The sequence below is a fragment of the Podarcis filfolensis genome (assembly GCF_964270895.1).
Source record: "Podarcis filfolensis genome assembly, chromosome: 2".
Taxonomy (NCBI): domain Eukaryota; kingdom Metazoa; phylum Chordata; class Lepidosauria; order Squamata; family Lacertidae; genus Podarcis; species Podarcis filfolensis.
The window spans coordinates 66,754,164-66,774,604 of NC_139605.1; the positions used below are offsets into that span (position 1 = coordinate 66,754,164).

Sequence of the window (20,441 nt, forward strand, 5' to 3'; positions counted from 1 at the left end):
GGGGCTGGCAGGGTGGCCTGGCTAGTGGCAACCGCAAACCCGATTATCATGGGCCATAACCTGCGCCATTAATAGCCCTTATATAGTTGCCTATTGGAGTATCACATGAATATACAACCTACACTGTGATATATAGGACAAGCTACAAGAATTTCCATAACTTCATCTTTCACAAGCCAAGCTTCCAAAGTGACCACAAGTGACAGCACGAAAGGCCACTTTAAGCACATTTCCAAGAAAACAGATTTGTTTTGGAAGTAAAGGCTTCTGGGCTACAGATCAAAAGAGTGAAATGCAACTCTCATGCATTTCTTGGGGTTACTTAATAGCCTCTGTGACCACTGGGATTACAGAATGATGTGCCAAAATTAAACTCCCAGGGCAAGAGTGATTATTTATCCAAACACATTGTAAGTAGAAAGTATGTGTGAAAATGATTATCGCAGGTCTAGCTAGTGACTGCCAAAGCAGAGTGGCATGTATGTGAATGATCTGCATATCAGTCTCGGAAAAACAAAAACCTATTCCTATTTCACTTAAATAGAGGTTTGATTTGTATAAATGGGGAGATAAGCATGAGGCCCATGTATTCTTGTTATAACTATTTTTAAAAGAGGTAAAATAATTAGGTGCTCTACCCAGCTGGAGGTGGGGCAGAGGCTCTGCCTAAAGGCTTACAATCATAGAGAGCAGTAAACAAAGATGCTGCCTTATGATTGTGTTCATGGCTGAGATTGCTTTTTCTAGTGAAGCTGCAATTTCTCCTTAAATCACAGAACTGATATTTGTGGCTTGATCCCATTTCCGCATTTGTCAGTGGCAAAGCTCCACTTCACTTAACAGGAAGCCGGAAAGAGCTTCTTCAGTCTCAAGTCTCTCTCAATCTCACTAGCTCTTTTGTGGAAGTCTGCATCACCTGAGGCTAGCAGTCAAATCTCAACTACAACTGAAACAGAAAAGGCAACTCAGCTCCAATCAGTTCAGCTCCTGTAAAAAATAAAATAAAAATCTAAACTGGCAAATGTGAACCATTTGGAGTAGGCGACTGAAACAAAACACCTGCACCAAAACATCCTGGCTAATTACAAAACCGGCATGGAAGCTGCCATGTGAATCAAATGGTAGCTGCAATATTCTCCTTGACAGCTTATTTTGGCAGGAACAACCGCTAGATTAGCAGGTGGGGACAGTCTTTCCCAAGCATACATGCAATATTAACACACTTCTAATCCAAATGTGGCTCATGGATAATATAGTTCAACTGAATTCTCAAGGTTACCATTATCACCCTATATAAACAACAGTTCCCTTATCTGAAGTCTGATTACACGCAGGCCTATATATACTCTGTGTAAGGAACACAAACAAAAAGCTCCGATCCAAATTCTGCAGCAAAGACAGGGGTGAGTAGGGAAGGAGTCACAGACAGGATAAGGATTCTCTGTTGTCCAACAACAACTGGAGGTCCACAAGGCTCCTTTCAGCTATCATTAACCATTGATAGACCAATTCTTAAATCAGTCTGTCAATCCTTTTTGAAACTCAAGTAAATGGCTATCACCACAACTTGTGAGGGTGAAACTTGAGAAATACGTATGCTGATGGAGTGACCTGCTCAGTGCTATGTTGGATTCCTCCAATTCTTTATTAGTTTAAATATTGCTTATATGCCAAAATGGCTTTTAAGTGGTTCACAACTATAAATGCATTGCACAAGTTCTATGCATCCACATGGTATTTTTATCTCACTGTTTCTGGTGGAAACTCCTCAACCTTAGTGCTCTCCCAAAGGCATAGCTGTCAACGTTTCCCTTTTTTAAAGGGATATTCCCTTATTTCGAATAGGATTCCTTGCAAGAAAAGGGAAAAGTTGACAGCTATGCCCAAAGGTGGAAAGAGGCTGAAAGAAAGAAAAAAACCACCCATGCTTGTGCAGACGTACCCATGACTCACTCTGGATACCAGTCATCATTTGTATTTATTATGGCATTTTGCATGTAATACAGTGGTACCTTGGGTTACATACGCTGCAGGTTACATACGCTTCAGGTTACAGACTCTGCTAACCCAGAAATAGTACCTCGGGTTAAGAACTTTGCTTCAGGATGAGAACAGAAATTGTGCTCTGGGGGCGCAGCGGCAGCAGAAGGCCCCATTAGCTAAAGTGGTGCTTCAGGTTAAGAACAGTTTCAGGTTAAGAACAACCTCCAGTACGAATTAAGTACTTAACCCGAGGTACCACTGTATAGGAACTGAAATTCCAAGATAATATTTGAATATTCTTGTAGGTAGGTTATATTGATTAGTTGTGCCATGATGACTGCTATCTTCACAAGAGTTTATTAGTGTATTCAAACAGAGCTACTAAAATAAATAAATTATTGTTGCAAATTCACATGTTTTCTAGAATAATGGCTGCTTTGCTACTAGTTACAGAAAATTCAAGGTCTGCAAAAAAGCAAGCAAGCAAGCAAGCAAGCAAGCAAGAAAGAAAGAAAGAAGGGCAAAGCACTATTTTGAACATATACGCTCCATAGAATGTTCACAAAGAAGGACTTTAAATTATTCAGCCTGAAATGAATTTTGTTCCCTTAGTCACTGTGTAACTTGCTTCTGGGGATAAGCATCAATTCTTGATGCACTGAAGGTTTTCATGACATCCCTACCACCTTCACCTTCTGTTTTCCCCGCCCCTCTTAATAGTTCTGCTAATGGCAATATTGTTTGGACACAGAATTTCCAAAGTGGTCCTAATTCCACTGCTATCTCTATTTTCCCGTTTATTTCCATTAATTGAGTGAAAAGCTGCTGTTAAGTAATGTGCCCCAATTATTGCAACCCCCCCCTCAATCTGGCAATAATTAAGCATAAATATAACTCCCCTTTTCTGCTATGCAGGCTCCTGTTTGACACCTGACTCCCAACCTAATCTGCAAATCTGCACAAACATGTTGAAGTGAAATATTAGCCAATGAGGAAGTAACCCTAGCAAATTAAGTCTATGAAATGTGTGACCCCCACAGACTGTTGCAGCAATAGGATGAGTCATGCCATTAAAAAAAGGGAAAACACATCGTCCAGAATCCGGCACAGAATTAGGTGACCTTAAACCCACTGGAAATTCTGGAACTTCCCTAACACTTTGTTATATCGTGGTTGTTTCCTTCCAGTAAGAAAACTTAAGATAATGAAGAAAATATGGCTGAGTTTAGACTTCTTTCCTTTGTTAATGCTCTCTTTTTATAGAGAAAAGAGCGCTACACAGCAGCTGACAAAATACTGTGATCCAAACCCCCTTTGGGCTGTCCTGGATGTCCCTGTGCCAGCCCTGCTGGCCTCCGGCAGCGGGAAGTTTCCCCTTCTGCATGTGTTCCAGGGCTGAGCCAGCCCAGACCTACTGGATGCCGATCTGGGCATGATCAGAGCATCAGTCATTTGGATGTCCCACCCACCTAGAGGGCTGCGCATCCTACTGTGGCCCCACTGCTCTGTTGAGTCCTGCCAGGCAGCAGCCAGGGTAAGAACTGCAGTTTAACATATTACTTTTGGCATAAACATTTCTGGACCAGAGCCCACTAGATGCATAAACAATGATCCCCAGTTGGCCTCGAGCGATGCATGAATACTGCAAAAACTGTAAACACCATGCCTCAAAACACAAGTATACAGCAGGAGATTTGTGACATTTCTATGATGATCCCAAATGTATACAAGGTAAAAACAGAGTGATCCATTCACAACAGGAGTCTATTCTAACAGATGTTGTTTAACTACAACTCCCATCATCCCTGACCACTGGTCAAGTTAGCAGGGACTGATGGAACTTGTAAAATAGGATTTGGAGGGCCCTACACTGGTGTCCCTGATGTGAGTTTTCTGAAGCTTTTGTCTGCCTCTGCTTGGGTTGCCATAAATGTAGTTATGGGATCTTATCTTCTGTGCACAAAGAAAGTTTGCATCGTGGTCAAAGAAACGTGGAACCGCACATTTCTCAGGTAACACATTCCTCAGACCCTCAAAATTGAACTTGAGAAGAAAGCTTTCAGCAAAAGAGAATGCGGTCCAGACAGTCCTAAAGAAACCCTAACCACGTGATGGCTTCTGAGGAGGCTCCAAAGCCACAAACACAACAACTGACTGGAAACTCTGCCAGACAGCCAGATGCTCCTTCTGGAGAAAATGTTACATAGCTTTGAGTTTTGGGTTCTGTGCTCTTGTTGCAAATGGGGATTTTTTTTAATTTTTAATTTACAAGATATGGACTCAACAACTATGTGCTTTTTGGCTGGGTGTGCGCCTTTTCAAAGGAGCTTATTTTTAACATCTTCCGATGGTTGCATGCATCTTAAGGCTCTCCTTATTAACGGATAGCCACAACTTAATTTGCAGATAAAGCTAAGAGCAAAGAGGAGCAAAAAGATCAGCTGCCAGCAGTTCAACCTTTGATCCTTAATAGAGTCAGAGGCAGTTGCCAGGAAGCCAGTGTAACTGCTGGCAAACCATGCTAGTGAACCAGATGCTGCCACTAAAAACACTAAAGTCTAGAGGCTTGGGGGCCAAGATGAGCAATAATAATCCAAAGAAGGTGGGAAGCAAACAGCATGCTTCTGCAATAGGATTTCATAACAGGTCAGGTTGATTAAACAGAAATTAACCAATGCAGTTAGGATTTCTAGCTAATTTCTACCTTAGATGTGACATATGGCTTGTTTGCACACGGTCAGCAGGAGCTGCGATATCAGGTTCTTCTGCAAATCAGGAAATTAAAGGATTTGCCCTGATGTCTTGCTAACTATGTTAAGATGATTTCCTATGTGTTCAGAAGGAACCTTGTTGCTTATCCCCATTAATAGCTGGGTGATGACACACTGGGTTACCTTTTAAACAGCTACAGCTTCTACAGTGTAAGTAAGCTAGGCTCTGGGTAGCTAATGGCAAACCAATTAACTGTAGTACCATTTCAGATTTTCATGGCTCGGCATTACAAATGAATAATAATTAATTCTCTGGAATGGTTAGGTGGTAGTTTCCTATTATAACAAAAAAATATGTTTTTATAAGTCATGTTATGACTTAACATAGTGACATTAAGTGGGGGTTTTAAAAAAAATCTCTGACCGTTCCTTATTTAAACTGGCTTGAGGGAGTGTAAGAGGGAGTGAGCATGACATCCAACCAAGCTGAGCTCCTGCAGCTTATATTTAGAAATTAAGCTCTTGAATTAATGCATCTTTACAGGAACACATACATACCCATTACCAAAAATAAATAAATAAATGTAGCACTTTAAAATGTCAGCAAACACATCAGCAATAATCATTATGTTGACAGTAGGCTTTTTGGGCCCCAGAAGGAACATATACCTGGGTAAAGGTCCTTCTCAATAAGTTTCATCTGAAGGTGGAAGATCTGTTCCTGGAGTTTGCAAATGGAGTGCTTCATTTTCTCTCGCCTTGTCACCATGTAACAGAGATTCCTAACCTGCAAAATAGAATAAGCCCGGTTTCTACTTTAGTAGTGAATTCTGACAAAAATCCACTGGCATCTCAGCTACTTAAAATGCCACCCCATTTCTCTGCTTATCCTTGCCCTCTTGTTTATCGTGATCAAATCTTTCCATGGCACACTTTGTTTCTCCATCTTTCATGCCTGCATTCCTGTACACTCTGGAGGCAGTTCGAATAATGCAAATACTGTGGGCAAGAAACCACCAACAAAAGAAACACCTCCCTCTTGGATCAGTTATCAGCCCGATACCTATGAATAACGGACAATAACCTAAAGCAGGAATGGGTAACCTGTGGTCCTCGAGATGTTGGTGAAATACCCACCATCCTCAACCATTGGCCAAAGTTGGGGTCCAGCCATATCTAGAGAGTGGCAGGTTTTCTATACCTGGGCTCAAGGCAAAGGCTGCTATAAGCTGCCTTTGACCATCAACAGAGGCCGTCTGGCATCTAATTCATGTAATAGGCTGGGGGGGGGTGTAGCTTATCTACCTTTTCAAGCAGCAATTGTTTGCAAAGAGAAGATGCCACAAATATTTTGTCCAGTCTTAATCCGGGAATGGAGTTGATCTGTGGAGGGCAGGAGAGAGTCTACACATGCCATGAAGTGTATGAGAGCAAGAACTATGGTGAAAGAATGAGGGCAAGTGAAATGTGCAAATTGCACTTGTCAGAAGGCACCCTGTTGGAAAACTTGCAGCAGTACATCTCTCAAACAAGTCTCTGTACTTTCTTATACCTTAGTGCAGGCAGAACTTATGCCTTTAATGTAAAAAGTATTTTGCAATCCACTTCTCATTTTTTCTCATAGTAACATTAGGCAGTACATCATTGTCCCCATTTTAGATACAAGGGGCAAGAGTCACTGGGGAGTTATGCAAACCCCACTGAAATTAATGGGGACTGTGTAAGAGAACTTCATGAAGGAAACAGAGAAGAGACAGTGGTGTCAAGACTATCCAAGGGATCAAGGAATGAACAGAACTAATCATTTCAAAAATAGTTCTTTAAACATTTTCAAGAAAATAAAACCAAAATCAAAGCATATTAGCTAAGATAATTAAAATAAGATGGCTTTAATTAAATCCTACAGTTTCCAAACTACTAAAAAAAAATAATTCTTAACCTGCACATTCCAGTTTACACATGGCTGGTTCTTGGGGTGGGGGAGTCTCCCTAGATCTTGCCTTTAAATTGAGTTAAACAATTCACTTTCTCAAGACCCTTTTCTCTGAATCAGGAGAACTTCCATAAAGAAAAAGAAAGGAAATATTAATGATCATATTTCTTCTGGGTCCTTAATTTTAGGTTGCCTTTAAGGAATATTTAACTGCTTCTTCGCATGTTTTTAAAACTTTAAGGAAGCTTACAAACTCTTATAAACAAAATATATAGACCATGGCTGGTGCTGGGGAGAGGCAAAGTAACTTCTTTTAAAGAGGAAGTAAAATGCGGTAAGCTACCTATGTCTCTGTTAGTTAAGGGTGATGTTCTGTTACCCAAGATCAGCGCTTTTTTTCTAGAAAAAGAGGTGGTATTCACCATGAATACCTCCCTTGTTCTCTTATAATGGCAATGGTGCCCACCTGAGAGGTTCCAGAACTGAGTTTCGGTTGAAAAAAATGTCCTGCCCAAGATATTGAAGCCTTTGGGAAATGTTTGCAGCTAACACATCTGCTCTGCATTAGAAGACCATTTTAGGAAACGCCAACACCCCAATGCAGTTAATGTTAGTTATAACTAAGGCTGCAGTGCCAACTCTTCCACCCCCTTGACAGGGCTTTGCAGAACTGTGGAGCCATCACTGCATCTGCAGTCTAATCACTCATGGCAGTCACAGCAGAGAAGAGGGTGGGCAGGTTGATCAAGCCCAATTCCCACGCCTGCTGCAGCCTGAAACAGCAACTGGTTCCGGACTGGGCCTGAAGCAGACAGCTATGATCCACCTTGAGATCCAATGAAACCTTGCTGTGGGGCTTTCTGCCAGCAGCAATACGACCAGTGGCCCTCCTGTGGACATGTTTGGTGGCCAGTCAAATCAGTCAGGAGAGCCAAGTGGAGTGACATTGCCACTCAATCTAAACCTCACACAGCCTGGCATAAGAGTGAACTTTGTCAGTACTTACTACAAGTCTTGATGGTTGTGTAATTGCAATGACTAGCAAATATTAATGAGTCATAGACTGGGGTAAGAAAATCTCTGTTGTGTCTTGAATCTTTTAATAATTATTGACAAATAAGTCTCTGCTTCTTCTAAATAAAATTTTCTACCCTACACTTGCAGGGCACAACAAAGTTCTAGGCTGGAAGAGATGAAATTGTCTCGTTTTATCCTTCTCATACAACAACTCATATCCTTCTCATATGACAATGTCAGCCAGGCAGGGCTGAGACATAGTGACTTGGCCAAGGCCACTAAATGAATGTCAAAGATAAGAAAGGATTGGACTTTGGATCTTCTGCATCCACGTCCAAGCTCAAAATCCAGCCACTATGGTACAACCGCTCTCAAGCAGGCAACTACTGTGCCTTCGGCGACCAGAGGCAGCCCAGCTGTCCTTCCTTCCAACAAAGATTGAACTATTGGTACAGCGCATTATTTTGTTTGAGCATGGCTCTGGTAACGGGAATGAACTTTAAAATCGCAACATCTGTAGGATATGTTTAATATAATTAAAACCTACTGTTTTAATTATACAGCTTGGTTCAGGATGTGTCTATATAAAATAGTACTTTTATGGAATTCTGCAGTAGAACTGCAAGTTTTTCTGTCATTACGTTTAAAGGTCCTGTGTTGTTAGTAAGAGCTCTGTATAGTGGAAGAGAATTATACAGCAAAGGCTTAGTTTGCAGACACTGCTGGAGCCTTGAGGAGCAGGATTGATCTACAAATGTCAAAAAGATACAGTGGCCCACTTTGCATGGCATGGTAAACCACAGTTAATGGTTCACCATGAGTGCATCTTTCTGGACTATTTGTTGGCTCCCTGCTAGCATGCAGAGGAAACTCTGGCTTAGTGTTATATCCGAACCAGGGATTATGGTTTGTTTCACTCCAACAAACCATGATCGGTACACTAACAAACTTTGGCTACAGATTGTGGTTTACAAGGAGTGGGGAAAACCACAACTCTTCATAGTGCTAAGACGGGGGATGTGGTTTACTACTACTGGCTTTGTTTGTCCCCACGGACAACAATCTGCCACAGAATTTTCCAAATGCTTCTTTTAAAAATAAAAATAAAAAACCCCCACTCAAAACAATAACACCTTTCTCTCTGGCAGGTGTACAGCAAATGACAGTGCTTCTAAAACAAAGCCAGTCACTCAAAGGTCACTTCTGTCTTGCTTCCTTCAGGAGAGCTGCTGTCATTTCACCAGTGACTGATGACCCAGTTGCAAGAAATCCCCCTCAGAGAAAAGCTCCATTCAGCATAAATACTGTATGCAGAGGGAATGTCAGTGGTAAAAGAAAACCTTGTACCAGTTGGCTATCCTGTTTCGACAGCATAGCTGTTCAAGAGAAAGCAAAGCCCAGACACAGATCAAGGAGACCAAAAAGAGCTGTTCAAGTGTCAAATTACTTCCTGACACATTATCATGCTGAGGCAACTGCAGGGGTCCAAGACCTCGACCCCTGACCCCTGAAGTTCAAGATCAGTCTTCAAGCAGAAGAGCTCCTGATTTTTAACATTTGCTTTTCCAAATCAGTACAGGGGCATGAAAAGCCTGTTGCTAATCTCTAACAGGACTTCATTGATGATTTAAGCCACCCTGTCACACACTGTCAGAGGCACAGTGTGAAGTAAATATAGACTTTACAGGCATCTAAATATACCCATTCTCTTCTGACCTAAGTCTGCCCTGGTTCATTCATATACTAACTGGGCCAAATTCTGATTCATTAAAGCCCTGTGCAATGCTGTTACACTCATGCCCATGAACAATAACAGCAGCTGGTATGAAAATAAAGCTTTATTCACATAACAAAAAATCTCTCTGGAGACCCCTCCTTCAGAATCCCTGCCAACTCCTACCTGCATCAAACTTTTAAGAAACTGTGCTATTTCATCAGGACCTTACCCACAACTGTGCATAACAGGCACTTGGGGGGGGACGACAACCCAAAATAAGCAAAACCAAAACAAAGTTCTGAACCAATTTAAGCACCAACTCTGTGTCTTGCATGATGTTTAGCTCATTAAATTTGTATACAGATTTACATTAAAAAGTCCTGAAGCGATCTCCAAGCAAGTAAAGAAAAGGGGGGGGGGTTGAATTCAGCGAAGTATTTGCACAAGAGGAACAGTGTCCAAGGTAGGAAAAATGACTAAATTCAGCTCTTCCCCACCCACTCCAGAAAAAAGAGAGTTCCCAATAGCTATGCGTGTGCAGCCCTAATAGATGGATCACAAATGCATATAACCATGCAGAGGGCCTTTTCGGTAGTGGCACCCGTCCTGTGGAATGCCATCCCATCAGATGTCAAGGAAATAAACAACTATCTGACTTTTAGAAGACATCTGTAGACAGCCCTGATTAGGTAAGTTTTTAATGTTTTATCACGGTTTTTAATATAGTATTCTGTTGGGAGCTGCCCAGAGTGGCTGAGGAAACCCAGCCAGATGGCTGGGGTATAAATATAGTTGTTGTTGTTTACATCTACTTGTGTTTATGAATCTTCTTCCAACTAGGGACTGTGCATGTGGAAGCTTGATTCCATGTTTGTAGGCCAATTGACTGGATTAGGCTATGTGTATATAAATAAACAAATCCCCCTCATAACAGCATTGTATTTCTGAAGAAAAACTGTGGGATGGCGTGAACGTAGGGAGGAAAAGTAAATTTTCACTGGAGTGCTTAATGCACAATGTCCTCAACAATATTTCCAGTAATTTATACAGACATAGAATGATATTCACATAACATTTTTCATTCTTCCCCCTCGCTTTTTGGTGGGGGAGATGAATATCCATCTCTTTAGTAAGCCTTGGATATCCATGGCTATGCATCCCTTTGGTAAGCTTTTACAAAACAGTGCAAATATTTAGGAGCCTGTGTATCTCTAACATCACATTTGATCTGCCCCTCACCATTAATCTCTGCTAGCTGGAACCAAAATAGTAAACAGAGTTGTTTGCTTGTCAGGCTTTTTTTGAAAGCTTTATGGTGACAGAAACACCATGAATTTACACTTGCCCAATTATCTGGGTTTCTTCTGTCTTCACTGATGAATTAATGTGAGTGAGACTTTGGGCAGTGAGCTTCCTGGATCTTAATTGTAAATAACCAGCAAGACAAATAAAAACAAGGGCCTGTTCCTTATGTAATTAAGGAGGACAAACCCTGCACTCAAACAATTATTCTTTTCTCTGGGTGCAGTTAAGAAAATTGCATCCAGACTGGGTGCATTTTCATTGCAGTGTTTATGTCAGAGTAGACCTACAATGTAATCCTTCTAGGAGACTGTCACCTGCACAATAGTAACTGATGTCCCAAAATTTAAGGTATTACAATTTATGGTTCTTTCTGCTTCTGAAAGGTGTTTGGTGGGGAAAAAATACCCCTGAAATTATTGATTTTTTTTTTGCCACTGAGGTGCTTTGTTGTCCCTATCTATATTAACATATCCAGGTAAAAAAATGCCCATGCAGTTTTGCAAGCAAAAACTGACCCAGTGAAGCATGCAGGTGCCCTTTTTCTGACAAAACACACATTGCTTTGCATGGGGGCTTTTTACCACCCTAAGACACAATGGAATCTAGACTGGGATAGCGCATAAAAAAGGTAAAGGGACCCCTGACCATTAGGTCCAGTCGTGACCAACTCTGGGGTTGCAGCGCTCATCTCGCTTTATTGGCCGAGGGAGCTGGCGTACAGCTTCCGGGTCATGTGGCCAGCATGACTAAGTCGCTTCTGGCGAACCAGAGCAGCGCACGGAAACGCCGTTTACCTTCCCGCCGGAGCGGTACCTATTTATCTACTTGCACTTTGCTGTGCTTTAGAACTGCTAGGTTGGCAGGAGCAGGGACCGAGCAACGGGAGCTCACCCCGTCGCGGGGATTTGAACCGCCAACCTTCTGATTGGCAAGTCCTAGGCTCTGTGGTTTAACCCACAGCACCACCCGCATCAGTTTCTTAATTTTGGTCTATCAAGGTCAATAATGTGAGGGGCAAAAGAATCAAAGAAACAGGACAGTGGAATACTTTAAAATTGTCACATCTGTGAATGGGTGGTTTTGTTTCTTTCTTTCTGTCTTTCTTGGGGTTTTTTTTTTGTTTTTTTAAATAAAGGCTTCCTGGAGTAACATGAATACAAAATATGATGTCAGTTTGGAAGTAAAAGCAATCAAAAGTGAATTGAAAATATGACTAATTCCTCAATAAGTCCTAATTAGCCAGAAAAAGAACACCCTCCTGAAACGAATGTGTGCTGTAACAGTTCAAAGGGAACTAAATATGCAAAAGCAGAGGGCTTGACTTTACTGATACAAGCTCATTAAGGTTTTAAAAGGGTTTGAGTAGATTGGTAAAATGCATATTGTGCACCAAATCTAAAAACAATCATCTTATGAGGATATAATTGTGAGTTTTATTTATAATTTTATTCAGGGCAGCTCTGACTGTGCTCTCCCATTGCCAAAGCAACAAAGGTCCTGCGTGAGTGCAGTAGCCCGAATCCTGGATTCAATACAATGCTTCAATAATACACAGCTCCTGGGTTTGGCTCCTACTGCACAATTACTTTTTAGGGATATAATCATATGCATGCTTCTTTGGGAGGAAAGCCTTCCGAACTCAGTGGGACTGAGTTGTGAATAAACATAGGTAGGATCAGGCTAAAATTTGGTTAAGCACTCACAGGATTAAGTAGTTCCTACATGGACAGCTAATCCTGAATAATAACACAAGAATCAATCTGCTCACGGGAACAAGCCTTAAATACTATAAGGTATGACACCTCCAGCTAATAGATGAGGCTTTCAGTATTTTCTAACTCCTGTGGGTACTCAGTGATCAAAGAATGCTTATTTTAAACCTATCAATGATGTTTCTTTTGTTGGTTTTTTTGTGGGGAGACCAATCATTGCTTAAATAGCTGCCTATTGGTAGGAATTGTGCCAGATATTCTGCCCTCCTTAACTTTAGGTTTGGGTGGATAGTCCACTTTGCTCTGTGAACTTCCCTTTCACATAGTCCACTTCTGCATTAGGTTCAGATCTGTAAATTTATACCAACTCAAGCCATGATTACACTTTGCAACTCCTTTGACACTTTCCCCAGCTGCAATATCTGTAACTGAAGATAGCCAACAAGGGGCCTCTACATGAACTTGCAGGCTGTTACCCAGGGCAATAAAGCAAAGATAGTCTCTAAACTAAATACTATGGACTGCTTAGAATCAAAACCTGGTGGTGAAAATGGACTACAGAGACTGGGAATGGTGTGGTATAAAAACGGGTTAAAAGAAATGTGGACAACTAGTTGTGGAAGGTGGGACAATTGAGGTGAACCAACAGAGGATGATGGGAGGTTTGTGGCATTAAAAAAACCGGGTGGGTCTAGAAATTGGGCGGCACTGTAACGGGAATAGTAGGTTTTTATGGAAGAAGGTTTAAATAGTAAAATGTTTGTCTTATCTGTAAAACACCCTAGAAAGCAGTCTTCACACTGTGAATATATCCTGTATGCTCTTTTTGATGACCCCTAGGTGAAGTTTTTTATACATTGCTTGCTTGGTCTTATAATACACACATTGAAATATACTGAGACAGCTCCTAGTCCCACCATAAAACTGGTGGAGAAAGCAATAAGAAAGTGGATGACAGAGAAGGAAGTTGGTGCGAAACAATACTGTCTTATCTGCATAAACGTATCATGACTGCTCTAACAGTGATGCACTTTCCTGTCAGACCTACATGGTTTGGACTGCAAACCCATACAAAATGTTAGTATTATCTCAAGAAATTTTGGAAGGTCCTGTTTTAGAGGTGGAAAAGTTTTTAGAAAAAAACGGTAAGAATAAATACCCAAGACTCAAGTATAGAAATGTGATTTATGCACTATATATTTTATGTGATCTATATTTTAACACACACCTTTCGATTTATTATGGTTTGAAGTGAACATCAGACTGAAATCTCTTTACAAGGGAAACAGCTGCCTCTGGCAAGATATATGTTAGAATGTCTTTCAGTTTCTTAATTTATATGTCTAAGAGAAAAATGCTTTTTATTGGCCATTTAACTACTTTCACCAGCATTGCTAAAACTACACACACACCATAAACAAGCTGCACTTCTCTGTCAAGTAACTGAAAGATTATGAAGCTTTGCTGAAGTTGATTAAGATAAATTAATTTTTACAGCTGCATTGTTTTGAATTCACTGAGTCTCGGGGGAAGTTAGGACAGTGGCTCTCGGAAGCTTGTTTTGCTGTGTTTGTCTTTGTTGCTAAAAACACAGCTTCAACATCCTAAAATTACAGAGATCAGAAATGTAAGCAAGAGAATCATTTTCCTATGTTACAGGAAGAAAATAAAGGGTGAAGGGAATGTACATGGCTGAAGAGCAATCTTGTAAGACCAACACAGTTTCTCAATGCATAATCATGTCATCTAGGATAAAGGTTATATCTGGTTCAGGAAATCTCTATTCCACTTTTAAAATCTTTTAGTCCAATTCTAAAGATATTTCAGATTGGCACGAGTTCCCCCCTTTCAATCCATGCCTCATCCTGTGATCTGTCACTTACTGTTCCTGTTTAATGCAGGATCCTGCCCCTTTACCCGCTCCACAAAAACTAGTACTTTATTAAAGAACTTGAACTATTAGCCTCAACTCAAGTGTTGTGATATTCCTCTTCTTGGCCCTGTTCTTGTTCCTGGTTCTTTTGAATTGAAATGGTGTCAATAGTGGTTTTTATGAACAATTTTGTCCTAGATGCAATTGTATCTTATGGATAAAGTTAATTTGGGCTCTCATATAGTTTTTAATATCAATTAGAATATTTGTAAAAGAGCAGAGAAAACAGGTTTCTGACCATGAATTACATCATAAAACAGGGATGAGGAGCTTGTGGCCCTCCAGATGTTGTTGGACTGGTTGAGTCTAACAAAATCTGGATGGCCTCAGGTGCCCCATCCTCATCATAAGAAGAGATCTGGATAGCATTTTGGGGGCATGATGCTGGTTTCAAACCTGTTTTTAAGACTGTAGCAGCAGCTGGTGCAGAAATAATAATGAGTTGGAAGAAACTTAACACTAGCTGGGGTTTTTTTAATTTTTGAGGGGGTAAAAAGGTGTGTTTTTTTTAAAGTGAAGCATTAAATTCCTTCATGAAGCTACAGAACACTTCCTAAGGCCCAGTGGCATTTATACACAAAATGCATGAAGTCCCCCAGCTTCACATGGTAGAGATCAGGAATTGCATTTCCTGTGAACCTTCTGAAGCATCATATACATTGATGCATTTTTTAAAAAGAGTGCTGCTGAGTACTGTTTATGGTAGAAAGGCAAGCGATACATTTTAACGTAAGCACACATATAATCATAGGAGAAAGAATCAAAATTAAGTGTGAATACAGTGTTTTACAAAATGCTTTGATTCTTCATCTTCCTCTCTCTGATCAGGACGGATCTTGTATTTTCATGGCTTATTTGAACCTCCACAGTTTCACCTCTGAACGTGGCCCAACTAGGGCAGTCAGTCACAAGGATGACACCTGCAATATCCTCTGTCAGCGCTTACCCCTTGTACATTTATTCCCATGCACTATTAAATCCTCTTTGCTTCCCATTCCTAGCTTTTCCTTTCTGCTTCTCTGTGTTTTCCTTTCTCAAGAGATGTTCACTAGGCAATTTGTTTTGTGTCTTCCATCTCCTCAGTTGTTTATGCAGTGCCAACTCTGCCCCCATCTCCTCTACTTTCTGTAGCATCACAGTTGGTTCCGCCACTGTTTGTTTTTGTATGCATAGCTAATAAAAGAGAAATTTACAAGAGTCCAAGAGTTCTGGCAACGTGGAACTTCAGAAAGCAGGACTCTAATAAATTTCCTTTTACTGTCTTGCATGCGGCAGCACAGCCTGCACTAGACACAGCAGGGGAAAAGTAGGGCAAAATAAAAGTAGATGAAGGTCTGTCATCATAAATTGTTACACTGAGCAACTTCACCAACATTGACCATTCCTTTGAAAAGATTATTAACAAAGCATTCCCTGGCCGTATCTAGAAACTGATTCCTAGTATAAAAATTAATCACAAAGAAAAGAATAAATTTAATGAGATACACTTCTGTCTATGCTATCCTAGCAGTGTGCTTTTAATTTGCTTAAAGGTAAAGGTAAAGGTACCCCTGCCCATACGGGCCAGTCGTGTCCGACTCTAGGGTTGTGCGCCCATCTCACTTAAGAGGCCGGGGGCCAGCGCTGTCCGCAGACACTTCCGGGTCACGTGGCCAGCGTGACAAGCTGCATCTGGCAAGCCAGCACAGCACACGGAAACGCCGTTTACCTTCCTGCTAGTAAGCGGTCCCTATTTATCTACTTGCACCCGGGGGTGCTTTCGAAATGCTAGGTTGGCAGGCGCTGGGACCGAGCAACGGGAGCGCACCCCGCCGCGGGGATTCGAACCGCCAACCTGACGATCGGCAAGTCCTAGGCGCTGAGGTTCTACCCACAGCGCCACCCGCGTCCCTTTTTAAAATTTGCTTAGGAGGGACCAAAATGTGTGGTGGGGTGGAAGGGACTGCAGGATTTATGGGCATTTGACTTCCCTACTGAGCTTTTCAAGAGCTAATTCTAACCAAGCCAATGGGTCTGTGCTGAAAGACACCCCATGTCATGGACCTACAACAGATAGTATTGTTCTGCTCTCTCTCTCTCTCTCTCTCTCTCTCTCTCTCTCTCTCTCTCTCACACACACACACACACACAGACAGACACACACACACACAAAATTCCTACCCCCATTTTTCCATTTGATTTTTGTGCTTGCTTGGAGTAAGCATGGACCTACAACTTTTGGTTTACATGGAAGTAAAGTTTGACTGTGTTCATTCCGGCCTAACCCTGGTAAATATACACAGGAGTGCAGCCCTCATTTGTCACCTGGGGAAGAGAAGCAGGGACTTGTTTTAGTGCTAGCTGACAAAAGTGCTTTGAGTCCTTCACTCTGTCACACAAGGTACCCAAGGAACAGGAGGAAAGGTTTGATGCTCATTTTGGTCCCATGTGGCCAAGAAGATCCATGTGCCAGCCAAACCTTCCTCTCTGAGTTGGAGAGAGGGTGGGGATTTTCTCCACTGTTGTACTGAACCCTCGGAAGCTCACTCAGCTGTGGGGACAAATTCTCCCTTCTCCCTAGCTCCAAGGTAAAGAGGAAGGCTGGGCCTTTTCTCGTTATCTTTACAAAAGGATGATCTAGACAGGCAAATGAAAAATATGGAACTCCTTGAGTAAAAATCGTAACGAAAATGAATATACAGATAGCGATCAGAACAGAAGCTATGCCTGGGCGCTGTGAAGTTTAAGTGATTGTTAGGGTAATCAGGCCACTGGAGTTAAAGAATTACTAGAAACGGTAGAACAGCAGAACATTTCACAAAGCCTGTAATTCTACTCACCCTTTCAAGATCTTGCCTGAGGTGTGTGAAGAGCTTCAAGCGTCGGTACAGCACATCTTGCTCTTGCTGAGCCAAGTTGTCCACCTCATCGGTTTTGGGCATCATTAGAGGCTTGTTGTAATTGGCTTTCCTCTTTAACTTCCAGTACTGATAGACAAAATCAACTAGCCCCTCAGTCAAGTCAAGGTTCTCAGCCACTTCAGAGGGCTTCACAAGATCATAGAAGTCTTCCTCCAACTGTTGGAGCTTCTGTTTCCTCAGCGTTACTTTTTCCATATCCAGCTTGCCTTGATCTGCATCCGTCCGTGCTTCGTCTGGTGGCTTAGTGGCACCGCTGCTGTGCTCAAGACAGAAGGACTTGAACTTCACCTCATCGTTCTCTGCTAAAAGCGTCCGCATGTCCAGATTGCGTTCAAAGGCGCATGTTACGTGGAAGGCTGTGATGCAGGAAGGCATGGAACACTGCAACAGGTAGGGGAAGAAAGCAGAGCGAAGACCTGAGTATTCTTGTAAAACCATTTCATGGTTAACTAGGATCACTTTTACAAGAGTACCAACAGCAAAAAAATTCCTGCCGTAATTAAAGATAGCAGTAAAATTAACAGAGGGTGATGGTGGAAAGTACCACATCCCCATTACTCTCTGTTCAGACCCCTCACTTTTCTTGAGGAGATGGAAAAATACCCCTCCATAATGCCCTCTCTCACTATTCATCTTCCACAGTACATTTCTATCCACTACACTACAGCTTGCTTACACGCTACGTTTATGTTCTTGCTGTTTTTCCTTCATGTAAACATTCCTCATGGGATCTGTCTACTTGATTTTGCTGAGGAGATATTTAATTATACAGCACAGCTGATCCTGTGTCCCACCAAATTGGCTCAGTGTGATGGTCAGGTATTTTGCATGGCCAGGCCAAGTTTTCCTAATTTTTTATTATATTTCCACTGATTACACTCAGAAGCCTTGTTCTAGCAAAAATAGAATGAAAGCCCATCCAGGAAGAGGTGCTATGTGGAATGGGGTGAAGATGTGATCTGCTGTTTTCTTTGCTCTTCTTGAAGCTTGTCCAGGTGGCCTCTCCTCTGGAGGGGAAGGGCAGGAAGAGTGCACTGATTTCACATTAACAAGCTGCATCGCAGAGGAAGTACAGGTCAATCTATCTATATCTATCTATCTATCATCTATCTATCCATCTATCTATCTATCTACTGGCTTGTTTATTTTTACACTGCCTTTCATCCAAAAGGATTCCAAGGTGGCTAATGCAATTTCTGTAGGATGTCACAAACATTAACATCCTGATAAATAGCAAATCAGAAAAGAACAATGGAGGATTTTTATTTCTCCTCTCCATATTTTCCCCTGGTGACCAATTATTCAGAGCACACAAGGGCCATGCGTTTGCCTTGCTTACTACATTTTGAAAGTTATTGATACTTGAAGCCAGCGTGCTGGTCAAAAGGTCAGCTAGCTATGATATAATACTAATTAGCATGGGGTAACATGAACTATATGAGTCTGACCAAACTGCGGGAGGCAGTGGAAGACAGGAGTGCCTGGCGTGCTCTGGTCCATGGGGTCACGAAGAGTCGGACACGACTAAACGACTAAACAACAACAAACATGAACTATGGAACTGTGGGAAATTAGCAGCAAAACGTAACTAATGCATATTCCTTGCCGAAGCATACATTTGCCCTTCTGAAACACTCATATGATATTATTGTGTGTTTATGAGGGTGGTGGTGAGACCAGAGTTTCTACCACATTGTTCTGTTCTTTTTGAACTACCTTAGCTAATGTGATTTTTGGGTCGCAGACTGGGTCACAAGTTCATGAATAAATCTACACTCTCAGGGGCTTGCAATGCCCCTGGAAAGACTGGACCTTTAACAGTATCTTCCCCTTTGATATATGTCCTCTAATTATATATTAAAAAGAAAGAGAACAAAAAAGTGAGCCTCAAGCTTTTGGCAAGCTAGTAACATAAAAATTAACTGATTAACGCTCACTGCAGTCGCTAAATAGCTGTCAACAGTTATTTTAAAGGGAAAAAAATCAAACAATTTTATTAAAGCCCTCCCTATCTAATTTGTTCTGTCCCCCTCCTCCCCCAGGCAGCAACATCTGAAGTGCCATTTCCTACCCAATATAACACATTCCCCAGCTAGCTGTATGTAACTCTGCTGTCTCCTCATGGATCCACCCACTATTCATTAACTGTTTTTTAATAGCTCCGAGTGTCAGGTAATTATTTAAGCCATAACCCATAAGAAATCAGTCTATTCCAGCTGCTAATGGCCAGTTAAACAGCAATAAGGAGCTGTTCTGAAGACCTTATTGCTGAAGACACCACACTGAGCAGTTTACATAGTTCAGATATATTTGTTAAGAACCATGGTTGCTCCAGCTTGAATGATTGCATTAACGCAAGGGGACACTTCCTGAAGGATGTTGAGAAGCGTTTCGGGATACTACACATACTCAATTGAGTGTGAGGGCATTTCAGGGAAGAGGAAAAACAATTTTATGTTCAGTTTTAAATGCACACTCTGTGCAGCTTTATCTCTGCCCCACTGGTCCCTTAAGGTGCTTTTCTCCTCTGCTGAGCTCCAGGAAAAACATCTGGTGAGACGATGCTAAGGGAATATAAGAGGTTGGGGCAAAGAGAGTTCACTTCCCCCTCACCTGAGCATCTCCCTTTCCTCTAAAAAGGCAGACCCGTATCCCTGTGACTGGGGCAGACCTAGGGTTAAACAAAGAGGTCTGATACTGACAGGTCAGGTTTGGTCCTCATATTTGCAGGATCTTAAGGAGGGCAAAAGAGCCATAACAGTGCTATGGGACACTCTGCCATTTGTGGAGCTACTAACAGAAATCTATCCAGGGTGGTGATCTGATAGCCCCTAAAAAGCAGATCTAATCAAATATTTTAAACTGCATTCCATGCAGGGATAAGGTGTGGTGGGATGTACTGACACAGACATGACCTAAGGATCGGAGCATTGAGTTCTCATTCATTTTGCTGGATGCACAGTATCAGTGCCCAGATTTGTAAAGCAATGCTGTTCTGCTATCATGCGGTTTTTATCATAGGCCTGCCTGATATAAATACCTGGGCTGGGGATGGGAGACTATGTTGAAAAGATGCAGCGGAGTCACTTTCCTAAGTGTTATTGCATTTTGAGGTTACAGGCTTTTGCCAGCAGTAAACAGCTTTGATTGAGTTTTCTTGTCCGGTAGCCAAAGCTGTAATTTTACTGCATACATAGCTAGATAGCTACTGATGGAGCCAATTGTGTTTA

General features: G+C 41.7%; 1 protein-coding gene across 3 annotated transcripts in view; it reads right to left on the bottom strand.

Annotated features, from left to right (window-relative positions):
- Window positions 1-20,441, bottom strand: part of JADE2 (jade family PHD finger 2) — a 145,665-nt gene that overhangs the window by 11,602 nt on the left and 113,622 nt on the right. For all 3 annotated transcript variants that reach the window (XM_083600010.1, XM_083600009.1, XM_083600011.1), the window contains exons 9-10: window positions 17,131-17,592; window positions 5,364-5,481 (exon numbers count right to left, since the gene is read on the bottom strand). In XM_083600010.1, the coding sequence (XP_083456136.1) occupies window positions 5,364-5,481; window positions 17,131-17,592 (580 nt within the window). The remainder of the gene's footprint in view (window positions 1-5,363; window positions 5,482-17,130; window positions 17,593-20,441) is intronic.